Raw genomic sequence first — 26,138 nt, 5'->3', positions numbered from 1 at the left:
TTCCCACCTTTATTCAGAAAATTATACTATGCTAATTTATATTATACTAAAATGTTTTGTTTTTCAATCTTGTGAGAGTGTTTTCAAGTGGGAAAATATAAGAAAAAGGTTTATGGGCCTAAATGGCGAGTGAAATTTGCATGTTTATGAGGAGACTAATAATTTACAAATTGAACTTTTTAAGATCCAGAGCTTTTTCAAAATCTATGGGTTTAGGGGCATATTAAAAGTGATGTAATATTTTCTTTTCTTTCTAATACAGTTGTGTCAATCCCTATTCAAAACTGCTGTTTTAAGTCACTCGTTTATATGGTAGAGTCCTAAATTGTGATATAACACAATTAAGCCACTGGGAAATCTATAAGAAACTATAATTAGCTTGAGCTGTTACAGATACATATATTTTAACCCATGAAGGTTGAGTAGCACGGCCAAGTCAAATGAGCTCTCACACTCACAAAGGCTTTAGAAAATAAATCATTTTATTACATTAGAAGGTAGACGGATCCTGTGGAGTTCTGGAATAATTTTTTTAGAATAGTTTTATGAAGTAAAAAAAAAAAAGGTTTATTTTTTTTTTTTTTTGACTGGAAGTGTTTTTCACTCCTGAACAGCAGGGGCACAGTAGACCTCTTCGCTGAATATCTAACATTAAAACCAGAGAAGAAAAACACCGACTCAAAACACACCAGTTTTATTTCGCTATGTTAGGGACCTACATATATGGAAATATTATACATATAATTTGATCCGGTGCGTTGTTTCTGGTAGTTTAGGCTCTTCAGAGAGGTGAGTGTCTGAAACACTGAACACATATCTTATTATTGTGCTAGATAAGACGATCTTCAGTGCATTGCAGCTGCTGAAAATCACATTTGGAGCAGCAGTAATAAACCATGTTTATACAGAATATACTAAAGACTGTATAACGTTACTGTAATTGTCTCGATATGTTGTTTACGTCTGATACTAGATAGCGCCGCAGTTCACAGCATGTGTCTCTGCCTTGACTTCACATCCTGTAGTCTCAAGTGTCACTGGTTTCATTAAAAATCCTGACAACACTCGTTTTTATCTTTTACAAATGATACAAGCTAAAGGAGGCATGAAGAATCACTATCATACATGAGCACCAGCAGCCTGAGTTTTGAAGGTTTAAAATATTTGAAGGTTTAAAAGCTTTCTCGAGACTAGGAAGTAAAACCTCACGTCTGATTTATAATATTTTGTAAAAAAAAAAAAAATTAATGGTATAATCTAAGTCCCTATAAATCCTATATAAAGTAGCGCTGTCAAACGATTAATCGCGATTATTCGCATCCAAAATAAACGCTTTTGTTTACATAATATATGAGTGTGTACATGTGTACATTATATATATATATATATATATATATATATATATACACAAACACATGCATGTATATATTTAAGACAAATATGTTATGTTTATATACTAAATATATTTATATAGAATATCAAATATAATGTATTATATATAATATATGTATATACATGTAAATATTTTCAAGATGTATACTGGATGTGTGAATATTTATATATACATAATAAATAAATACAGTATACATATATTATGTAAATAAAAACTTTTATTTTGGATGTGATTTATCGCGATTAATCGTTTGACAACACTGTAAATGCATGTAAAACCTACTGTGTCATATTCGATTTGTTAATATCCAAAAACCTGCGGAAACCCGATTATGCATAATCTTCTACATGCCTTCTGTCATCTTTAGGTTGCTCTATTTGCTGTGAAATCTTTAACGATTCTATAAAATAAACATTTATTTAGAGGAATGACACATCCATTTTTTTTAGACAAAACATGTTAAAACGCAAGTATATATGATACATTTTTGCATTTGAGGAAATTCATTTGTCCATCTCTCAGTCATCATTACTTTGCTTTTTTTTTATTCATAATGAAACTAAGCATTTAAATACCAAGATGTATTTTTAGGATATATAGATTATATGCACTTTAGTGTAAGTAGTCTGTTTGGTTGTATAAATAACAACGTGCAGCAATTTGCATATTTTTATTTAGTTTGGGCCTATGTATGTGTAAAATAGTAATAATAAAAAGAAAGACACAAATTTGCAGAATGACATTTAGCAGCTAACAGCGTTCAGTGCAATCAACTTTCTCAACCCCTATGGAAAGTGTACCGCTATACTCATTTTTTGGACATGTATCATGGCAATACCATGTTTTTGTTGACAAATTTGATGGAATACAGGAATCTTTAATAACCATATGCATTCAACGATATATACAATCTGAGACCGCGGTTCCATAACTCTTATTGAATGTGATCATAGAGTTATAGTGTTTGATTTATAACATTTGATTTCTTCTAGGTTATAATGCTGCTGGCTCAGATAAATCAGTCAGCAGATTTCCAGCATGAGGGAGATGCTCAGGAGGTCACTCTCTGCTTAACTGAGACTGTGGGGATTGCAGGTCAGAGCTGCACACTTTATAAACAGTTTTTTTCCCCCCTCAAACATTAGCATTTTATTAAAGGGGAAGGTGTGCATACGCTACCATTTCAGTAAGATTTATTTATTTTTTTAAAATAAATGAATACTTTTATTCAGAAAGGATGCATTAAATTGATCAGAATGTCACATTTTAAACAGAAATATTAAGCAGTACAACTGTTTTCATCGTTGATGTGAATAATTTCTTGAGCACCAAGAAAAGTACAGTATAAGAATGATTTCTGACACTGAAGACTGGAGACTGACTAACTTTCTTATATGAAACTGTAAAAATATTTAACAGTATTGGTTCTTTTTGCTGTGTTTATATCAAGTAAATGCAGCCTTGGTGAACATAAGTGACATTTGAATGGCAGTGTACTCCAGTATTACAGTCTTGATGATCAATGCCGGTCTCTAACTGTCCTGTTAATGATTCAGATGGCGATCAGAGCATGGACACAGTCAGTCTGCAGGCTGTGACTTTAGCGGATGGCTCCACTGCATATATACCTCACAACACTCAAGGTATGTTTATTACTGTGCCCACTGAACAACAATTTGAGCAGAAACATTTTAAGATGTAACAAAATAACAAAACTCAGCCTCATCTATAGGAGATAAATTCATATAAAATACATATAAAATAGCAAATTTGTTGGTTACCTTTCCACACTTTCCATCAAACATTTGCATTTACTTTAATGGTAATGCATTCTCATGTGATTCAAATCTATGACATTGTCAACTAGTTAGCTGCAGGATCTCAGGATTACTTGTTTATTAGTTTGATTTTCGTATTTATTTTAAATATATTTTCAAGGAAGATTCATTCAGTCATGTAACAAAAAAAGGTACTGTAATTGTGAAATTTTATCTCACAATTCAGACTTTGTTTCTAAGATTTGCGATAAAATAAACTGAATTGTGAGATATAATCTCAGAATTGCGAGTTCATTTACTTTACATCTGGCAATTCAGAGTTTATATCTTGCAAATCATAGAAACAAAATTGTGAGATGTAAACTTGAATTGAGAGAAAACATCAGAACTCTAAGTTTCTATCTTCTGGTTATTATTATAATTTTTTTTTTTTTATCAGATTTGTGTGAAACAAAGTGAGATGTAAACCCAGAACTGTGAGACAAAAAGTTGCAATTACCTTCTTATTTTTTATATCGTGGAAACAAACTTTCATATCTATTAGCCAAACATAAGACAGCTAAGACAATTAAAACATGAAATTAAAATGATCATGAAGCATCTATAATTAGGGCCCTATGATTTCTGCGATGCGGAAAACGTGGAATCCAGTCATAAAAACAGAATTCACAGTTTAACACGGAATGTCATGGAATTTGTCAAATTTTGAATTAATTAATCAAAAGTAGGTCATTACACTTAAATCAAATCACGTTATGGACTAGTATCTGTAAATATTAAGCCGGAAAAGTTGATTTAAATATGAATCCTGCATGTTCTGCGCGTCTCTGTTAATGAATGGCGCAGAAGTGTGGTTTCATTTATTACACATATATGGAAGCGCGTGTGACGCTCGCGGTAATTTCAGTGTCTACGGTCTCACTAAATGAGGACGTAAACACATGAACAACATCTCCAGAACTGCTCTGAGAGTCACTTCATGAGCATTTGACCGTTTGATTTGAGTAAAACTAGAACTGTAAAGATATTCACGGCAACCTGTCAAAATAAAAGTCTGGTTATATTTAAAGACAAGTATTTGCCAGAAATGTATTACTATTGTTCAGCAGAATGTACATAGCCTACTACTACTACTAAAAAGAAACAAACTTAATTTTTTAAGGAATAATCACACAACATTTCTTTCATGTTTTAATTTAAATAGTAAATCCCCCTTGTTTACCAAAAAATAAAGTTTGCTTAATTTTCAATAATTAAAAGATAAATTAATGTTTTATGCCTTCATTTGGTAACCAGAAAAATGTAAATATACAACAGAATTTCTGAGGGGATTTTTTTTTTTTCATATGGCTATTTTAAGAAAAAATTTAATAAATTAAGTTGTTTTTATGGATTTAAATAATTAAACATGCTAAAACAGAATTAGGTAACAATAAAACATGAAGAAACGTGAAGAAAAAATAAAACATTTCATAGGGCCCTAAAGGTGTAATTATTTTTAAACTTTTAATAAATGGATGTGAAAATGTATGTTTCATTATTTTAATTAATTAGACATGCTTTTTATTAATAAAATTTAATTTAACCATTAAAAAGTAAACAAAAAAAAAATTAAAACCAGAAAAATTTAAATGCAAAAAAAATGAAAACGGAAAAAAAAACAGAATTTGGAAAAAAAATAAAATGGAATTTGGGAAAAAATAACACAGATTTCTTAGGGCCCTATATAATCTTTAACTCCTATATTTCCTGTTTTTAAAATAGTTGCATGATTTTTTGCTTTTCCATAAAATAATGCAATGAAAGATTTATTTTAAACACAGTTGACATGATATTCTAAATGAGGCATTAACTGAGTGCTGGTTGTTTTTCCCCAGAAAGCAATATAGTAGAAGGACAGGTGATCCAGTTAGAAGATGGGTCTTCTGCTTATGTGCAACACATCGATGTTCCAAAAGCAGGTATTTTACTCTGTTATGCAGCAAATCTTTATATTAGATTCACTAGACATGATCTGGATTTTTTACATTTAGGAACAGGTTTAGGATGTTATTTATTTTTTTATATTCACACTAGATGAGTCAAATAACTGGACGGGCTCATCTGTGTGTGATGTTGTTGGTAATGAGAGCTTAAGACTGGAGGATGCTCAGACAGTGCAGTTGGAGGATGGAACTACTGCTTACATCCACCACACTGGGAAAGGTTTTTGCTTTCTTCTGTTTTTACTGTGCAGCAATATGTTAAATGGGATTCGGATGAACATGCTTTTTAATATATTTATTTTAATATTGCATTGGCAGATACATATGAACCCAGTACCCTGCAGGCGGTGCAGTTAGAGGACGGCTCTACCGCTTACATTCATCATGCTGTTCAGATGTCACAACCAAACACCATTCTAGCCATCCAGACGAATAGCACAGTAGCAGATTTGCACACCGATGCGACTATTGACCAAGAAACAATCAATGCTTTGGAGCAGTACACAACCAAGGTACAACCAGTATAACTAGGGCTAATGCAAAGATATTCACAATATGTTTGCTATGGGGAAATATCAAAATTAGGGCGCATTGATATATATCATATGTTATAAATTATTTGGTAACACTTTAAAATAGAGAACACTTATTCACTATTAACTACGAATTTTCCCTCAATAAATTTCTAATTTAAGTTTAGGTATTGGGTAGGATTAGAGATGTAGAATAAGACATTAATATGTGCTTAATTGGTACTAAAAAATGGCTAATATTCTATCTAATAATAAGCAACTAGTTAAGAGACCCTAAAATAAAGTGTTACCAATTATGTTTAGCACAATCGGCCTCACTTGTCAAAGTTGGTAAAATAAATAAATATGTAAAGTGTAATTATAAACCTTGAATTCTTTCCTGCAGATCGAAGAAATGGACTCCTACACAAACTCTGAGCTGATCACCAGTGATCCTCACAGTGTTGTGGAGATGCAGGTGAGAATGTGATTTTCCATGCAGCATAAAAATGTCATTAGCCAAACTCGGATTTGCTCCAAAATGTTTATCCTTTCTCTCTCTAGATCGTTCTTCAGGGTCAAGGAATTCGGCGTAATGCGCAGCAGCCGGGAGAGAAGTGTTTTCGGTGTAATTATGACGGATGTGGAAAGCTTTACACCACTGCAAATCATCTTAAGGTTATTATGGCTTTTATATTTGAGCTCGTAAATAAAAGCAGTTCATCATAGATGACATTACAAATGCAGTGCATTATGATTATATTTTATTTTTCAGGTACATGAAAGAGCACATACAGGTGACAAGCCGTACTGTTGTGATCTACCAGGCTGTGGAAAAAGGTTTGCAACAGGTAACACTTTGTAATGCACAGCAAGGGTACAATACACTTACATTGATTATAAGTGACATTTATAATGTTACAAAAGATTTCTATTTCAAGTAAATGCTGTCTATTCATCAAAGAGTCCTGGAAAAAAGTGTATTGTGGTATCCACAAAAATATGAAGCAGCACAACTTTTTTCAATATTACAACAATCATATATTACAATAGTATAACAAATGTTTCTTGAGCAGCAAATCATCATATCAGAATGATTTCTGAAGTATCGTGTGACACTGAAGAGCAATGATGCTGAAAATTCAGCTTTGGTACAGCTTTGAAGAATAAATTACATTTTAAAATGTATTGCAGTAGTAGCCACTTGTAATATTTGTTCACAATATAACTGTTTTTACTGAATTTTTTGATCAAATAAATGCATTACAACATTTCAAAAAAATCTTACTTGAACTTTTGAACTGTGTATTTCTGACATTTTTGGATCGATATATATGACTCACGTATAATTAATTTCCTTTTAGGTTACGGTTTAAAAAGTCACATCAGGACGCACACTGGAGAAAAACCATACCGCTGTCAGGAGATGGACTGTAAGAAATCTTTCAAGACCTCAGGGGACCTTCAAAAGCACACCAGAATCCACACAGGTACATGTCTTCAACTCTTCCATCTATTTATTGGAATATCATGAAAATACGAACTATCATGGAACTGAAAAGTAAACAAAAGGCTGCATGCATAAGAATCTGAGAAGCTGTTTAAAATAGATTCATATGAAGATTTGTCCTACTATCTGTCCTATTACACTGTCATGCCACCACAGTGGCTCCTACCTCTGATCTATTTGTTCTCTGTTCTTTTAAGGAGAGAAACCATTTCTATGTCCATTCCCGGGCTGTGGGCGGTCCTTTACTACCTCAAACATCTGTAAGGTGCACGTTCGCACGCACACAGGAGAGAAACCGTATCACTGTCCAGAGCCAGGATGCAATCGGGCATTTGCCAGCGCAACCAATTACAAGAACCACATACGGATCCATACAGGTGTGCTGCTCTTTAGCCTTAAAGGGATAGTTCACCCAGAAATTGAAGATGTCATCCTTTACTCACCCTCATATTGCTCCAAACCTTTAAGTGCAACTCAAAAGGACGAATTTTGAATAATGTGCTGATCTGGTGAGATGTCGAGATTTTAAGTAAATAACAAATTCTGTTTGCATATACATCATGGCCATTTTTATACTTTTATGGTGCTTCTTGTCATTTTGTAGCTAACCTCTAACCTTATTGTAAAGTGTCTTTTTGTAAATACAACGTCAAAAGTCACTTCACAATTAATTGGTTACCAATTTTCTTCACAATATCTCCTTTTATATTCCAAAAAAATAAAAAATATTACAGGTTTGCATCGACATGAGTGGGTAAATAGTGACAGAACTGTCATTTTTAGGTGAACTGTCCCTTTAAGTATCCAAGTTATTCAAAAACTGACCTTGTGTTTTCATGAAAGAAAAGAAAGTCATGTCGATTTGAAAAGATGTGTAACATGTAGCTATTTATTTAATATTCTTGCATCATAATTTTTAATCTAACCTAAATGTAACTGTGAATGTAACTCTGTGAAATGTCTTAATCTGTGTCTTTATTGCATGCAGGAGAGAGGCCGTATGTTTGCACAGTTCCTGGTTGTGACAAGCGATTCACAGAGTACTCGAGTCTATACAAACATAATGTAGTGCACACTCCCTGCAAACCCTACAAGTGCAACCACTGTGGAAAGGCGTACAAGCAGATTTCCACACTGGTCATGCACAAACGTACAGCGCACAATGACTCTGAGCCTATAGAAGAGGAGTCGGAGGGCTACTTTGAGCCCCCTTCAGGTTGGTTTTAAAAAAAAACATCTTGATTCTAGACATAAGATGATATTTTCTGAGTGAAACTGGGCTGTGTTTTGTATTCAGAGGCTATAGATGACCCCTCCCTGACTGTTAGCCCTGTGAAGTGTGAAGACTCTTGTCCAGAGATGGATCCGGAGATCTCTGATGTCACAGAACAACATGTAACGTTTATCACACAAGATGGAGCATCACAGGTTTGCATCAGGGTTATTATACACACAGGTTAAATAGTTTTCACTCAGACGTTCACAGAAGTGAATTTCTTTCAGTTTAATTAAACATGAAAGTTTGAAGTAGAAAAACTGAAATACACTAAAGAATTGGTGTAGAAACAATTTGCACAAAAAACAATAAATTGCTAGGAAATTTCACAAGGATATTAGGAAAGTAACACATTGAATTAAACACATTTTGCAGTAGAAAAACTGAAATAGTGTTTTAAAATAATTTTTTTTTACAGTGTAGTATTTTCATGTAAAATATGTTCCAATTATCTTTGTTTTATGTACAACTTGGAAACAATTTACAGTGTTGTTAACTAAAACTATAACCATAAAAACATTCTCGCTACAGAAAATAAATGGTAACTGAAATCGAATAAAATATAAAAAGCTTAAACAAATTTTATTTCAACATTTCTGATAATAATAAAAAAAAAACTATATAGATATGTTAAAAAACACTAATAAAAATGACTAAAATTGTAACTAAAATGAAAGTTAGAGAAAATGTACAAAAATAAAATCTAATTTAAAATTTTAATAAACATATTATATCAATTATACTAAAACTTAACACTGATTTGCATCTATACAATTTGTGAGAAGACTGCATGTTCATTAATTAAATGTTTAAAAGAAAAAAAAAAACACCCTGTAACAAAAATCCTATGACATTGCCATTAGTTTATATGTGCTGCAGCCATAGACTTCTACAGAAAATCCAGATGCTAATCATAATTCATGTGCTGAATGGGCAATTCTGTGATTTCTGACAGGCTATTGGGAATGTAATCACGATGGTAACACAAGATGGCAGTGTGATCACCATCCCACCCACTGAGTCTTTGCTGTCATCAGCGGAGGCTCATTCAGTGACTGTGCTCTCAGAGGACGGGACTGAAGGACAGGTGAGTAAATTTGGGAACCAAACAAGTATATTTATGTGTGTGGTTTTTATTTCCAGCAAATACATCAAACTTTCTCTTCTTAATTATCACATAACTATATTGTGTGGGTTTAAAAACGCTGTAGTGATGACCAGGGGTGCTGCTAAGGATTTTGGGCCCCATGAAAAGAATCTTGACAGGGCCCCCAACACAGCTGAGAGTTTTTTCATATTAATTTACATAAAATCATGCGCTTTTATGGTATTTTGACTATCATTCTCATATATTTAAGTCAATCAGACAATTGAACTCCATCCCATGTCCACACCAGTAATTTGTCCTCTGTAATACTGCACTACTTCAGTACTGTATAATGTATATACTGTGCATAGCTGTACATGTGTCATATAGTGTATTCACATATATTTATATTTGTATGAATGTACTGTACATATTTGTACTGTACACTGGCAATGACAATAAAGTTAATCTAATCTAACCTAATATTTTTAACATGACAGTTGAAATGTAATGGAAACACTGATCACTCTTAATACAATGAAATGTATTTATATTTATACCGCAACATTTAAACTTATGGTAATTATCTTTAACACTAGAATGAACAAGGCATCATTTTGACCGTTTTGAAATTTGCATAGTCAATAACTTTGTCTAAATAAATCACAAAGCCTTGGTGTTCCCTGACTTTTCCTAAAACTACATGAATTTTCATTAAAACTAGTTTAAATATTTATTGTGTGAATAAAAACAGAAATATAATCATTTCTACCTATAACGTCCACAGGCAGTCATTTTGAGCTGTTTAAATTGAGTTTTGCCGACGGTCTGGATCAGATAATGTGAAAGTATTATGTGAAGATGGTTGGCAGATATGAATCATGCTGTATTTGACAATATAGGGGACATTGTAGTAATACAACTCCACATCATCTTCAAGAGATGCACTGAAACCTCACAAACAGCTGATAGTAGTTTGTACAGTAGCTGGCAGAGGATTTTTATCAGAGTTCATGAAGTTAGACTGCTTGCAAGACAGGTGCAACAGCGTGGACCGCAGCAGGGTGCTGAAAGTGGGCGCCGCCTCGTACGAAGATGCCGACACCGGCTGCATGTGAGGCAAAGCCGTGCACCCGCTGCACCCTGCTCTATCGAAACGTGCTAACTTATCGAAAAAATGCTACCGTAGAGACCTAGGGCCTCATGTACAAAGCGTGCGTACGCACAGAAAAGTGCCGTAGGCTACGATCATTGTCACGGGCGGTCCACTAACAATTTAGGCCTACTAACAAACCCACCTTTTCTTGTGAAATATTGGGTAACATTTCACTTCACTTCTCTTATTTTTTTTTCTCTTTTCCGTTTTTTACTTCCAGATTTTGAGGCATTTTCACATCCTCTGTCAAGTTGAATCTGGCGGCGCTATAAGTGAAGTCAAGCTGTTTTTGTTGCCGTGGTTACTGGATACAATTTGGGTGGACTGAACCATTTTATGATAATCGAGAGGGGGAGAGGGGCCCACGGACGTTTGTGTTTCCTAAACAAATAATTTTTTTTGACACCAGGAAACAGCAAATAGAATAATTTAAAGTTAATAATTTTTACTATCAATTTTTTTTTTAGCACCACAATTTTATTGGGGGCTTCTCTGGGCCCCCTCTTAGTCATGGGCCCCGAGAATCGTCATCGTTTACCCCCCCTTTACAGCGCCCCAGGTGATGACGTATGTTTGTAGTTTGGTTCCCTGGACAAAAAACCAATAGGATTTTACCACTGGCCTTTGGATTATTGCAGAAAATAAGCTCTGTGACCAACAAAAGTTTATGATTCTTACACATTTTGTTCATCATGATAATCTTCACTAATGAATGCATCAGAAGTCTAATGCAATCGCAAAAAGTAAAAAGCTAAACATAGGCTATGAATAAACTTCACGACTTCAACGTCACCATCATTAATTTTCTGACAGTTCTTTCTGCCATTATTTAAAAAAGCAATAAAATATAAAGCAATTTGATAGCAACTGCATTTTTCAAGTCAAGTAAAAGCTTTAAAAAAAAACAATCAAAAGAGGGTGTAACTGATGTATTTTTATGTCATAGAATAAAACCTGAAAATATCTTTATTAACCACATATTAATAACGTTACAGCTATTAACAACTTTATTTCATGCATTTAACCAAAAACCCATTCAAAATATCCATCGACTTCAGGACGATGGAACTGGAAGTTTTAAAATGCTAACACATTTCTGGGTTTTGGCCTACAAAAAAAAAAAAAAAACACATGTCTACAGCAGTCTATAAAGTGGTCACACGCACTTGTGTTTGTTTGTTTTTTTCTGTTTTCTCCAGATGACTGCTATGATTCCAGAATTATCATCTTCCAGGAGCATGCAGCATGAGTTATCAGCACATCCGATTACACTTCTGGCTACTTCTAATGGCACTCAGATTGCTGTTCAGGTATAGTTCACTGAGGCTGGAATGCATCACAATTTTGACCTGATTTTTCTTTGATTGGCCATCTGTAGGAATTCAGCGCTCGTTGCTTAAAGTCAAAGCCAGATTTTGGTCAGTTGGTTTGTGCATATAAATGTATGTTTTTGAGCAACTTCCAGGAGTCTGAAGCTAAAAAAAATCGTATCCTGTGCCCATCATACACTACACTATATTTTGTGGAATTTGCTTGAAACTTGCCGAACTGCAACTGACATCGACTCATTCAGACTGCAAAAAATCTGAGCAAAGTCATGTAATTTATTCCAGCCTTCAGTCACTCATTGACCTGTATCTGTCTAGCTGGGCCTGTGTGTGTGTGTGTGTGTGTTATTGAACACAGATGTTGTATTTGCTTTTGCAGCTCAATGAACAGACTTCACTGGAAGAGGCTCTGAGAATAGCTTCATCATTACAGGGAAGTGAAACAGCAGAACTGGCAGATTAACTACCTTCACCTCCTGATGAAGTATGACCAGTGATTACATGAGCAAATTATGAACTTTTGTAATTACCCTTTCGCCACAATTGTACAGAGGTTGAGCTGTGCACTATGATAGCATTTCTAACAGATTTTGTTCATTACGATATAGATATCTAAAAGGCAGAAACCTGTTTGCAATTTTTGAATAAAAAGAGATGAACGGGATGTTTGGTGTGTCGTGATGCTTTCCCAGTGTTTTCGATTGCGTTGAAGCACAAGAAGCGCAGGTCAAAGTCAGATCAAGTGCTGCTGATATTGAAGCAACATACAAAATACAAAACAATATATATATTTATATATTTACAAATATATATTTTTTTAAGTTAAATTTTTATAATATACATCGTTATGCTGATAATATGAATTGCATTTTCACTAGTGGTCTCGGATGTTTGGATATGTATAGGCTACATTAATTTTGAGTCAAAAATAAAATAATTTTAGGTGAAAATAGTTATAAAAAGTGAAAACAGCAGTCAAGTTGAGAAATAAGAGTATGCATACATCATGAATGTTTATTATGAGGATCTCTTTATAATGTCAAGTTGAAATAGATCAAATAAAAAAGATTATTTTCTATAAAAATGCCTTCAATATATGTTCATGTAGCTTTATTTAATATACTGTTTACTTGCGGTTATTATTCATAAATTGGCTCATGAAGAAATGGTCAGCATGCTTGAAATTATATTGTATTCAGTACTGCAATACTCAAGAATATGAAAAGGAAATCACTGAAAAACAATGCACTGTCTAGAACTTGTTTGTAAGATGACTTAAGGCCCAAAGACTTTCAGAGATTCTTAGTATTTGATATCATTTTTGTGGAACTTTTGAACTTCCTCCTCTGACTTCATACCAATAATTGTTTGTTGTGGGTCATTTACCAGACCTGTATTTCAGGATTTGATGTTGCCGGTTTTTTTTTTTGTTTTTTTTTTTTTTTAATGTTTTTAATGCCTCCTGCATCTACACATGGCCTGATAGATGCCATCTGGCAAGTATTTCTACATTCATTTCTATTTGATAGATTAAGACTGCTATTGTTTTAACAAAGACTTGCAGATTCATAATATGTGCTGCATGTGGCCAAAGATGTATGTTGTACCTGCACACAATGCTCTTGTTTGGTTGAACATTGTTTTAGGGAGCACAATTTAATTATTGCATTTAAATAAGCACGTGTTGGTGGTATGTCCTGAGGCGCGTGACATACAGTACTGCACGTTATTAAACCGCTTTTTATCAATTATTAGAAAATACTTAATCTAAGGTTTTTTTTACACATGTAGTAAGTGTGCGTTTCAGTTCAGTAGTAGGCCTAAGCAAGCACAAAAGTTAGTTCGTCAGAAAGCGGAAAAGTGTGCTGAGGAGGAAACCTTAGCGCTTATCATACGATGGCTATCGTGCTAAACAAGTGCTGTGGTTATTTATCACTTTATTATTAATTTACACATTGCAAATATATTACAAACTAACAAAAGGGTCATATTTTAAGATAAGTGGCGATCTTGTGTGGAAATACATTTACTTTAACAGGTCGACTCCTCTGACAATAATAATTCGCACAAACTGAATATAAGGGTTTCCTGTGGTTTATTATTTTTCATACGTGCTGTTTATGGCTGAGTAATGCTCAAATGGAGAAAACGCTTCACCGGCTGTAGTCAACAACACTAAACTGGACGACGCCAAAACTGAATGCGCGGATAAAAGGAACATATTAGGTTCTGGTGCGTTCGTGGCACGTTATGGTTTTATTAAATTAAAAGTAAATATGTGAGATTTATGTAAAGTGTGTCACGTGACTCGCAGTGCTCATGCTGCGCGCACTGAGGGAAGAGGATCAGTTTTACAGGCGCTCTGACATCTCTAACTGTATTTACAATGCTGTCCCGGGACGAGATACTCAAACCCATCTGGTACGCATTTACTGCTCTGGATGTGGACCGAAACGGTAAAGTATCCAAATCCCAGTTAAAGGTAAGCAAAGTACTCTACCGTCAACTTTAGAAATCACCTGTTTGAGCTCTAGTTTACGTGTATTGGGTCTGAAGAGTTGTGCACCGTCTTTATCCACTTAAAAAAATGAAGTTTTGTCCATAATATCAACTTTGCTCGTACGAGAAGTCTCTTTTAGACATATTTATTCATACATGCATTATAATCTAGATAAAGTGAAGTAAATTTTCAGTTATACATTTAATAACTTTGTTTCTCTCTGCAGCTTAGATTATCTCCTTTTGATACCGGTCTACAAAGTACTGACGGCTGAACATTAGGCCTTTTTTTCAACAGATATTTAAAGAAAATAATAGGCTATAATGAGAGAGAGAGGCACAGACTAAATGTTTACTCAACGCTTGATCAGTCTTGCAAGACTTTCTCATGGGTGTATGTATGCAGGTGTACAGTATGTGCACTGAAGATGAAATCAACTTAGATGTTAGGTTAGCATTTTTTTTTGCAAAGTTAACCACACAGTAACCATCGAAAGCTGCTTTATCCTTAGTATTTTAGCACTAAATGAAAAGTTGGATATTGTATCAACCTAAAAGATACAGTAACCATCGAAAGCTGCTTTATCTTTATTATGTTTTCCATATTTTACGATAATAATACAATCAAAATGATGAACATTTTCTTCTATACAAAGCAGAATGCTTTTTCATCACTAGCCGCTCTGACTAAATTTTCAGTATTTACTTTTTTCATTGCCAAGATTAGTATTCAGATGTCATTTGCATGTCTACAAAACTAATTTCAGGCATTTAAGTGTAATGACCATAAATTCAGTGTAACGTGTCAAAACTTTTGACCATGCTTGATCTATTTTATTCTGCATGATGATTGAACACAAGTGGCCTAGAGTTGCTGTCTGTCTCTCTGTAGGTGCTGTCTCACAACCTGTGCACCATCCTGAAAATCCCTCATAACACTTCAGCCCTGGAGGAGCACTTTAAGGATGACGATGAAGGACCAGTGTCAACACAAGGATACATGCCCTACCTGAACATGTTCATACTTGATAAGGTAATAAATACACTGTCTCTTATCAAAGAGCAGCCTTATTGCTGTATTTCACTCCTGCAGTACTATGATGACAATAATAGCATGATGTTCTTGTCACAGAATGAATTACTGTATACCTCCCACCATCACCAGCACAGGTTTTTGTTTAAGAATAGATGTTTATCATTTCCTCTGGAATAAGGTTGCACATTATATCTCGTGACTCACATCAGCATATTTTTTTTTTGTGTGTGTGTCTGTCTGTTTTTCTGTACTAAGACATTCAGTGGGGTCCAAAATCTAGGATTCAAACTCGGATTTAAATTGGGAAGAAAATAAATAAATGAATAATTTCATCACACACAACACGTGAAAACTTTATGTATGCTGTTTATATATACAGTACTACTCAAATAAGTAATTTTTTAACACTCTTCATATGATGTAAGATGCTCTTTAAACATTTAAACATCCTGCTGCATAATATGATCCTGTCATTAAAGCAAAAGGTCAATGCATAAAACTTTCAAGCTTTGAAATTCATGTGCATTTTTAGTTTAACTCAAATTGCATAATTTGCAAATTGCATAATTTGCAATATAAAATATATTCAGTGGACTCACACTTTTGGAGCCCACTGTAGTATTCCAGCGATTCATTAAAGTTTTCAGCACATTTTAAATTAGAAAATTGTCCAAAAAAACAAAGCTTGTAAGAAGATGAGACCTAAAATGCTAAGACAACTGTAAGGAAGTTCATATCCATGGGCCGTCACTTATGATTCATGGGGCATGAGACTTGTTACTCACATATCCATTTTTTTATGTCTCTTGCTGAAAATGAAAATAAACATTTAATAAGTGACTGTTTAAAATTTCCTACCGTTTAAGATGAAGTATGAAGTTTCGGTGCTACTTGTGTCACTTAGTGTAGAATTACAAAAGTAAAGCATATTTTCAAATGTCTTATTTTAAGTTATTCTTATCCCTACAATATCTTACTATTTTATCTGGGGCTGAAATGTGAGACAAAATGTAAATTTAGCTTATACATTTTGAGAAGAAACTGCACAAGTTTGACGTCTTGATGGAAACCTAATATCCTGTAAACGTACCGCCAATGTGTTTAGCCCTGTTTCATTCCATTGTCTTTCTCTGTGCATTTTGCCTAATTTTCACATTTTAGCTTCCAAAAACTGTATCTGTATCTAAATCGCAATTTCTTTTTGCCATGTAAAGCATCAGCCATGGTTCCACATCAGTTAAACACCTTCTGGCTCAGCCTGCTACAGTAGCCACGCCCCAAACTCTCAGTACTGGTTAAGCTGGAAAGAGATTGACAGATATTAGCTGACAGCTCTAAATGTTTTGATGGTACTGGGACGCTCAGTTGCAATTTTTGGGGAAATAAACCCATGAATGGCATACTGATGAGCAAACCGTAAACTGGGTTAAGAGAATGTATTCTGCCATAAAAAAAAATATAGTACAAATTTTACTTTTAAATTCCGTGTGAAATTTCATGCTGATTTAAACTCTCAAAATACTCTCAGTGGTCACTTCATTAACAGTTTTGCCAGGTATCATGCATTGTCCTCTAGTGTAATATTCTCAACATAATTCATCATAGTTTAATTGTGAATTCGGTTTAGTTAAAGATTTCTGCTTATTTTTCTCAGTTATTTTTCTTAAATAAAGTGCAAAAAGAAAGCAAACAAACAAAAAAGAGTTTTTCTTAAGAAAAACACCCAAATTTATCAGAAGTTTCGATATATTTTCTTCTTGGAAGTATGATTTGCTTTCCCCCAACATTCAGTCCGATGTCCTGTTCTTAACTAACAGCATCTCTTCGGCTTCCTTTCGACTTCACAGTTTGACATGTTGTGCATTCAGAAATGCTTTTCATTGTAGCACTACTGTAACGTGTGGTTATGACTTCTGTAAAAGTTTCTGTTGCCATTCTGTCAGCTCAAACCTGTTTGACCATTCTTCTTTTACTTGTCTCCAAGGCGTTTTTCTCCCTGAGAAACTGCTACTTACTGCTTTTGGTTGTTTACACCATTCTCTGTAAACTCTAGAGACTCTCATGTGTGAAAACCTCACAAGATCAACAGTTTCTGACACACTCGCTTACAGTAGACCACATTTCTTCAAGAACAAGAACTGAACATTTTGTCCATGTCTGCATGCTTTTAAGCATTGATATAGATATATACATTTTTTTTTAATTGCCCACGTTTCACTGATTTCCTTACTTTCAGCCTGGTATGAAATTTCTGAAATCAAGTCCCTTTCAGTAAGTCAACACAAGATAAACGTTATGCCTCTGCTTATGAATTCTGCAAAAAGATTTGAAATTCTAGTTCCAAATTAGGTTCATTTTGAATATTTTAATGGCAGATCCAGGCCAACTTTGACTTCAACGAGCTGAATAAGATGTGCTGGACTTTATCTGCACCAAAGCGCATCAGTAGCAAACATCTGCTCATCTCAGGGGCTGATACCTTCAAGGTCTGGTGCATCTTCAACTTCCTGTCTGAAGATAAATATCCACTGCACATTGTCACAGAAGAGGTTGGTTCTAGTGCTTTTAGTAGTTTTTATATCTTTTTCTAATTGCATGATATCAAATGGTAATAACGCTGTATTTTGTATTGTAACAGCTCGAGTATTTCCTGCGCAGGCTGTTTGCAGCAGTGGGTTGCAGCTGGAATGAGGACAGGTTTGAAGACTACAAAATGCAGCTCAGTGTAAAGAAAAAAAATCTGAATGCTTGGGAACTGATTGAGCTTATTGGCTTGGGCCATTTCACCAAGGGCATAAACACTCAGACTCTCTCCATGGGCATCAATGTGGTCTTTCAGGAACTTGTGATGGATGTTATTAAGCAGGTGGGAGTCTGTGTTAAAGCCAATGTAAATATCCACTCTCCAAAACTGGAGAAATAAACAGAGGTTCCTTACAAGTGATTAACTTGCTGTTTTTTATTCACAAAGGGCTACATGATGAAAAAAGGCCATAAGAGGAAGAACTGGACAGAGCGGTGGTTTGAGCTCCATCTCAATTACATGTCCTATTATGTGAGTGAAGACCTCATAGAGCAGAAGGGATGCATTTCTCTTGATCGCAACTGCTGTGTTGAGGTAAAATCAGAACATTTGTTACAGTATTTGTTGTGATTAAAAGATCTTTTCAAGTTCACACAAACAAGAACTTTGTCATCATTTACACATCCTCATCTTATGGAAGCTTATTTCTAATCATAATTGTGAGAAAAAAAGTCATAATTGCGAGATAAAAAGTTGCAATGACTTTTTTTTTATTTTTTTTTATTCTATGGCAAAATTAAGCTTTCATATCATGTATGAGATCCAACCCTGTATGATTTCTTATGAAAGCAGACGTTTGGAAGAATGTCCAAGCTGATCTTTTCCATACAATGAAAGTCAATGGGTATTAGGGTAGTCAACTGAAAACAAGCAGCCCATATGACTTATACACTATATTGCAAGTCTGTTTGTTTGGAAAGTGTCGTGTAAGGAAAAGACCAAAATTTAAAGGGATAGTTCACCCAAAAATGAAAATTTTGTCATCTATCATTCATTTGCCCTCATGTTGTTCCAAACCTGTATGAGTTTTAATTCTTCTGCTGAGCACAAAATAAGATATTTTGAAGAATGTTGGCAACCAAACAGTTGAAGGTAGCCAATGACTTCCATAGTAACATAGTCAACTGTTTGGTTACAAACATTCTTCAAGATATCTTTTGTATTCAACAGAAGAAAGACTCACACTCAATACAGTCTTGAGGGTGAGTAAATGATGGCAGAATTTCCATTTTTGGGTGAACTATCGCTTTAAGTTGTTATCCACCAAAAATATATTTATTCAGACTTGGCACTTAAAGATGCATGTACAACAACATTATAAATTCTTTCATGTTTCACGACTGATCACACAATGTTACATTTAAATATTTTGAATTAAATGAAAGCCCTAATAGAAATGAAAGCTACAGCGGAAAAGCATACAGGATTGAAAAAACTAAATATGTTGACAGAATTTAGATTTTTGGGTGTACTGTCCCTTTAAATATCTAAATTGCTCTGTATTTGCAGTCCTTACCAGACAAGGATGGAAAGAAAAACCTCTTTATTATAAAATGTGTTGAGAAAAGTTTTGAGATCAGTGCATCGGATAAAAAGACAAAACAAGAGTGGATTCAAGGTATTGCATGTCTGTGCTGGTTACACATAGAGTTTACACTTTTGACTGTGAAATATTTGTCCCTCCACAATGTCATGTGTTCATGTGTATTCAGCCATCCAGGACTGCATTGTCCGCATAAGGCAGGGCCTTTCCTCCCCACACCGAGAATCCAGACAGAAACGCAGGGAGATGAGAAACAGGCTGAAAGCTGAACAGGAGATGATGGAGAACAGAATGAGAAAGCTGCAGTTGGCCAACGAGAGAAAGCAGGCCCAGCTGGAGGCCATGACCAAGGTATTGAAAGATACAAATACAAGTTACCTGCTAAAACGTCTTGTTTCAAGCTATTTTAGTAGTATCTCTATATAGTTCTATATCTATACCTAAGCCTAACCCTAACTTGAAGTTCTGAAACCACAGTGGTGCTGATGCACTGCCATCTGTCAACGTGAATCAGAATGATCATCTCTAAATTTGATGTAAATGACACAAAAAGTCCTGTCTAACAAAAAAGAAGCAACTTGTGCATCACTTCTTTCATATTTTCTTGGTCATTAAATCTTTCCACATTGTGTTCTCCGTACCGATGTTAACTTTTTGCCTTTGTTGGTCTTTCATGCCACACAAGTACTTACTTTACCATTGTCTCTGCTGGTGAAGCATTACAATACGTGCATTCCACTGTCTAAATTTTCGCTTTTTGTATCACCAAACAACACTACATACATATGCAAGCATACCCCATTCTGATGACTCTTCTCAAAAACACAATTTATTTCTTGTGCAAAACATATATCATAAATTAGCTCCAGACTGAACGCCTTCAAATGGGTCAGGAAATGCATATTTAGATCTTTCTGGAGGTTAGCTTATGAATTTAGCAAAGTTTATTGCATAAAAAAATACAATACATTGCATTTTTGTAAAAATTATAAATTTCCATTCTTATCTTCAATCTCTGTCACAAATGCTTAATTTCAAGTGATGCTACCTCTTTCATAAATCTAGAGTAGATGGCCACTGCTGTGACTGGTGAACGCATGTTTTAAAGCTAGCTAGTCAGATTAAAATTAACTAGTGCTAACACAACAATCGCCTCCAAGGACACAATACTTGGCAGTGCTATAGCTTTCAATACAAGATATTTCATGTAAAACAAGATATACAAAACATTCTTGTTCACACCTGGCATGTCGGTAAAAATAAACTTAAGCCATGCATTTCTAGTTGATCTTTTAGAACGACATCCCTAGTAAAAAATAAATATACTTAAATGTATTTGAAATACATTTCAAGCAATTTGTATTCTACAAATACATTTTTATATTTATGTACTCAATAAATTGAAACAACTTCCTGTGGCTCAGTGGTAGAGCATTGCGTTAGCAGCGCAAAAGGTGGTGAGTTCAATTCCCAGGGAACACACATGGCTAAAAAATGTATAGCCTGAATGCACTTTAAGTCACTTTGGATAAAAGCGTCTGCCAAATGCATAAATGTAAACTAATGTTGTACTTAATGCACTTTAATTGTGCAGAAGTAGTGCTGAAGTACAATTAAATATATACTTAGCATATTTTATTGTGCTAAAGTGGAACTATTGTAAGTGTACTTGAGGTACACTTTAAATATTTTGCATTTAAAGTCTGATATAATTCAAAAATCATACAATCCTCATCAAAAGTGACATTAAAACACATTTTATACTTAATATTAAGAAAAGTGCATTGTGCACAAATAATATGCAAAGTAAAGTTTAATTATAATTTTTTTATATCAGTAAGTCTCGAGTTATCTGTATATGCTGATAGATTTGAACTATACTTAGTATGAAATAAATGTATTTTAAATATATTACTTTTTTACTAGGGATGCACAGGTTTTGGAGGTGCAGTTTGGACTGTTAAAAGGTCTTACTGAATAGCAGAATCACTCTTGTGACTGATGGACAGACATGAGTTGTTAAGAGAACAACTTGACTTATATATACACATTTAGGGGCATGTGGTGGGGTATGTTTCAGAAGGGTGGAAACAAAAACTCATATTTTAAACTGGGGAGTTACCTTTAAAGGTATGAAACTTGCAGTACCTCTTCTGTTACAATATCGTTTTCGTTTTGTTCTCTTTTCGCTGTTAGTTCCCCTTTTGGCTCATTTTCATTCACTTACATTTTTTATAGCACACTATTAGTAATTAGAAACTTTCACTTCCTTGTCTATTTATTTTCTCCCATGTTAAACCTTTAATTCGTTTTCATGTTACATTTTTGACAATCTTATTCGACAATGATAAGAAAGCTACAGAACCTACCGAAGCTCTGAGACTGATAAATGTGTAGATATTTTTAGAAAAAATTTTTTTTCTGTTAAAATATGTTAAAACTGCCATTGAAACCATAGCCTTGTGTTTTCAAGTGACTGCCCTCAACTGTCCTGTCAAAAAAAAAAAAAAAAAAAAACAAGCCCAAAAATATAACTTAAAAAAACAGCATTGCTTATGCAAATTCTTTATTTTAGGGCACCTGCAAAAGAGCACTCCTGAGCAATGAAGCCACACTTCCTGTGTACAGGCGGTTTTGACAGTCACTAGTTCCTGTTTGATATCTTCAATCTCAAGGGATAGTTCTTTCATTAAGCTGTACTTTATTGCCTGTCAACTTTAAAACATTTTCCAAATAACATTATGCACTTTGAGAAAAATCCTGTATGCCTTGCCTCATATACTTCTACTGTAAGTGCATTATTGTAAATATGTATTTGTTTTTTACAAACTGAGGGAAGAGTTGAAATGCTTTTGTTGGAATCAATAGCATGACATGATCTGGAACATGCTTTTAACATTAAACAGTGAATGAAGTCTAGTTGTTATTTTATGTTTTACCGCCTGTACTTTGGGATTTAATCAGGCTCACAGAAGCCTTTCATGCTTTAATTTTGTCTGGATGTGGCAGAACCTGGAGGAAGCATCAATGAGGGGTGATTTGGAGGAACAGAGACGACTTCAGACCCAAAATGAACTACTGGACCAATATAGACGAGACCTGGAGCAAGAGAAAATGGTAAAAGCAACAATAACGTTAATGTCCCACTAGCAGACATCTCACCTCTCCTAAAAGGACCACACTCTTAAAAATAAAGGTGCTTCAAAAGGTTCTTCAAGTAATGCCATAGAAGAACCATTACTGGTTCCACAAAGAACCATTCAAGTCAAAGGTTCTTTAAAGAACCATCTCTTTCTTACCATTTTAAAATCTGAAGAGCCTTCTTTCGCCACAAAGAACCAGAAAGGTTCTTCAGATGTTAAAGGTTCTTTATGGAACCATTTAGACAAAAAGGTTCTTCTATGGCATTGTGAAGCACCATTATTTTTAAGAGTGCAGGAGTCTGTTGCATATTGATAGCAAATTCCTGACACCCGCAAATTATATGCAATCCCTTAAATTGAGAGAGAGAAAGAGAGGGGCCCTGTTTCCTGGGTATTAAAGTACAATTCTGGGTATTCAGTCACAAGTTGTCAGCTGACATGCAGGTCTGATGTAATAAAGAAATGTAAAACTGCTTCTTAGGCTCGAATGCAGATGGAAGAGAAGGTGGTCGAAAAGGCCAGTGAAGTGGAGCAGTACTGGCAGCGTACGCAGGAGCTGGAAGAAATGTACAGTCAACTGAAAAAGGCACTAGATGATGAGAGGCAGGCCAAAGAGGATGAAGAAGCCCTTCGCATACTGCAGGCCAGGTGCACAAATACAACATTCAGTGTACACATCCAGTATTCAAAGTTTCGGGCCACCACATTGTGCAGAACATTTGTGTGTTTTATTTGCAGGCTGCTACAAGAGGAGGCAAACAAGAGGCTTGAATTGGAGAAAATTCACCAGCAGCAGCAAGAAATCTTATCCCAGTCTCAGAAAGAGAAAGAAGAGCTGGAAAGGGAGCGGAGAGAGAAGGAAAGTGCCCTGCAGGCTGCACAGGAGCAGCTGGAGAGCCTTAGAAGACAGAGAGAGGGGGCACAAGAGGAATACATGGTAGGGTTTTTTTAATAATGTTTGCTGTGTCAAATCAACATGATCCTTTTCTAGTATATTTTGATTTCCAACATATTTAATTTTGCTTCTTTTACTCTGTAGCACAGATGTCCATCTCATTAGATAGAACAGACATTAAAAGTTTTGTTGGTTTAAATGCAAAAAAGTACACCTTTAATTTTTAACTTAAAGGAATAGTTCATCCAACTGCTGAAAATGTATTCACCTTCAGGTCATCCAAGATGTAGATGAGTTTGTTTCCTCATCAGATCACTTGCTCAATAATGAATCCTCTGCAGTGAATGGGTGCCGTGAGAGTTGATAAAAACATCATAATCATCCACAAGTGACCCACACAACTCCATCAGTTAACATCTTGTGAAGTGAAAAGCTGCATGTTTGTAAGAAAGAAATCCATTCAAGACATTTTAATTTTAAAATAATCACTTCTGGCCAAAATGCATGTCCATAATGCATAAAAATGCTTCCATCTTTTGTTGTCCTCTCACACTTTTAAACAGCGCTTGATCTGTGCAGATTTCTCTCCTGAAGCAATATTATGGATAGCAGACTTTTTTTTAATTTTAGCCAGAATCAATGATTTGAAGTTAAAGATGCCTTAATCATGAAGTTGTTTATTACAAACATACAGCTTCTCACTTCACTGTATTCATGAGGATTACTTGTGAATTATTGTGATGTTTTTATCAGCTGTTTGGACTCTCATTTCGACGGCACCCATTCACTGCAGAGGATCCACTGGTGAGCAAGTGATGTTATGTTACAGTTCTCCAAATCTGTTCTGATGAACAAACAAACTCATGTAAATCTCGGATGGTCTGAGGATGAGTACATTTTCAGCGAGTTTGCATTTTTGGGTGTACTGTTCCTTTAAGGTAAATGATCAGAATTTCAGTGACTTTTATTGTTTTTCAGGCCATTACAAAGAAACTGGAACGGGCAGCTAACAAAACCAAGAACTGGAAGCACAGAGTCTCTAAACAAGAGGGCCTACTTCGAATCATTTCACCAGGTGACCGAGTGTAAACTTTCTCAGGTGGCAGATACCATTTCCAAAAGAACCAGATTAATGTTTTTCGTGTATTTCTCAGGCACCAAGTCCCCCGCTAAAATTACCAACTGGGGACCGGCAGCGTTCACTGAAACAGAGCTGAATGAGCTGGAGAGGATTTGGCAGGAGAACAAGAATTGATCATATGATGGACAGTAACATCTAAAACATCCATTTCTTTTATTTGTGTGTATTTATTTTCCAGGTAGTCATCAATTATCATTAAATCATCATTAAATCTGTTGTTACTAAGATGTCTTTTTATTCAACCATTTATTAATCACGTGCTCTTATATTGGAACATTAGCAGCTAAATGATGTGCAGTTGATGGTGTTGATTTTGTTTATGAGTTATCAAATTAATGTTGTTGTTTTTAAACACACTTAGAAAATGTAGAAGTATTATCATTCAGCTTTAGTAATTTCAAGCGTATTCATTTTTTAATGTGAAAAACAGCTGTTCAGAGGCAGTTTGGATGTGCTAGTGCTATCAAAGCACCAGATTCCTACCGTATCCACTAGATGTCCTTATTGATACATAGATAAACCAATGATAAGACCAATTCATACAGTTTCTGTAGACTAGAGTCACTGATTGACAAAAGATACATAACTGTGATACTGTGTTACTCTTAGCAGTGCATGTACTGTATAATCCATTCAGCTCAAAATTTGCTTTTTAACTTCACCTTGTTTGAAAATATATACAAGAATAAATCATGCTGTTCATGATGGGTTGATGTGGTTTATTTGGTCTTCCATCTCTTTTTTTCAACCATGATGAATTTAATATATTGATTTAATTTTGCATGTATGCATATGACATATGCTGTAATCCAAAGCAGCATACAATTCATTGCATTCAAGGTATGCATTTAATTAGTTCATGCATTTTCTAGGAATCAAACTTATGACCTTAGCATAATGCCATACTGTAATGTTTGAGTTTTGTTATCTTTGTTATTATTACTGTTATAAAATAATTACAGTGCTTTTGCATCTTTATTTTATTTTACTGTGCTGGGTGTTGTTAGGCAGGACGCCAAAAAGTAACCATACAATCACAACAACTGGAGTTGTTACCAGTGGTTTGATCGTTTTTTAAGTTAGATATCAAACTGTCAAAGTAGCCTGATGGCGCCTTAATAAATCAAAATTGATCACTTTGCTTTTTAGTTCCAGACAGACAGACTATGCACTGTAACTTGCAAAAAACAGTTACAGTCCCACATATTTTTCAGTGGTTCTTTTTGCAGGTTACATCAATCCACCAGTAGGGACTTTCTTTATAAGTGAATC

General features: G+C 34.7%; 2 protein-coding genes across 4 annotated transcripts; both read left to right on the top strand.

Moving 5' to 3' along the window:
* Positions 1-632: 632 nt before the first annotated feature.
* On the top strand, positions 633-12,689 carry LOC109083284 (zinc finger protein 143-like). 3 transcript variants are annotated; one of them, XM_042728616.1, is made up of 16 exons: positions 633-789; positions 2,386-2,488; positions 2,950-3,036; positions 5,049-5,132; positions 5,248-5,376; positions 5,472-5,668; positions 6,075-6,146; positions 6,233-6,346; positions 6,444-6,519; positions 7,033-7,158; positions 7,376-7,555; positions 8,167-8,394; positions 8,476-8,606; positions 9,410-9,541; positions 11,897-12,007; positions 12,405-12,689. In XM_042728616.1, the coding sequence occupies exons 2-16, from the start codon at positions 2,392-2,394 to the stop codon at positions 12,486-12,488; spliced, it is 1,848 nt and encodes a 615-aa protein (XP_042584550.1). In that variant the 5' UTR covers positions 633-789; positions 2,386-2,391; the 3' UTR covers positions 12,489-12,689. The 3 variants fall into 3 exon arrangements, with proteins under 3 accessions (XP_042584550.1, XP_042584552.1, XP_042584551.1); XM_042728617.1 differs by having other exon boundaries at positions 634-789; positions 5,475-5,668; XM_042728618.1 differs by lacking the exons at positions 11,897-12,007; positions 12,405-12,689 and adding an exon at positions 11,257-11,858 and having other exon boundaries at positions 9,410-9,664.
* Positions 12,690-13,960: 1,271 nt separating this feature from the next.
* LOC109064271 (switch-associated protein 70-like) lies at positions 13,961-25,571 on the top strand. Its single transcript, XM_042728614.1, has 12 exons — positions 13,961-14,507; positions 15,417-15,557; positions 17,936-18,109; positions 18,199-18,426; positions 18,532-18,678; positions 19,654-19,762; positions 19,857-20,038; positions 22,697-22,804; positions 23,312-23,478; positions 23,569-23,767; positions 24,704-24,800; positions 24,880-25,571. Exons 1-12 carry the CDS (start codon positions 14,412-14,414, stop codon positions 24,978-24,980), a joined length of 1,749 nt encoding a protein of 582 aa, XP_042584548.1. The 5' UTR covers positions 13,961-14,411; the 3' UTR covers positions 24,981-25,571.
* The last annotated feature ends 567 nt before the right edge of the window (positions 25,572-26,138 follow it).

This window comes from Cyprinus carpio, chromosome B7, assembly GCF_018340385.1.
Source record: "Cyprinus carpio isolate SPL01 chromosome B7, ASM1834038v1, whole genome shotgun sequence".
Classification (NCBI taxonomy): domain Eukaryota; kingdom Metazoa; phylum Chordata; class Actinopteri; order Cypriniformes; family Cyprinidae; genus Cyprinus; species Cyprinus carpio.
The sequence above is the reverse complement of the archived record's forward strand: the minus strand, read 5'-3'. Positions and strand labels throughout refer to the sequence as shown.

Bases quoted from the DNA above. Each gene is read 5' to 3' on its own strand.
- LOC109083284 (XM_042728616.1), top strand. From the start codon at position 2,392: ATGCTGCTGGCTCAGATAAATCAGTCAGCAGATTTCCAGCATGAGGGA. The intron at 5,669-6,074 runs GTACAACCAGTA...TCTTTCCTGCAG, and splicing joins TGGAGCAGTACACAACCAAG to ATCGAAGAAATGGACTCCTA. The intron at 9,542-11,896 runs GTGAGTAAATTT...TGTTTTCTCCAG, and splicing joins AGGACGGGACTGAAGGACAG to ATGACTGCTATGATTCCAGA.
- LOC109064271 (XM_042728614.1), top strand. From the start codon at position 14,412: ATGCTGTCCCGGGACGAGATACTCAAACCCATCTGGTACGCATTTACT. The intron at 18,427-18,531 runs GTGGGAGTCTGT...TTATTCACAAAG, and splicing joins TGATGGATGTTATTAAGCAG to GGCTACATGATGAAAAAAGG. The intron at 20,039-22,696 runs GTATTGAAAGAT...TGGATGTGGCAG, and splicing joins AGCTGGAGGCCATGACCAAG to AACCTGGAGGAAGCATCAAT.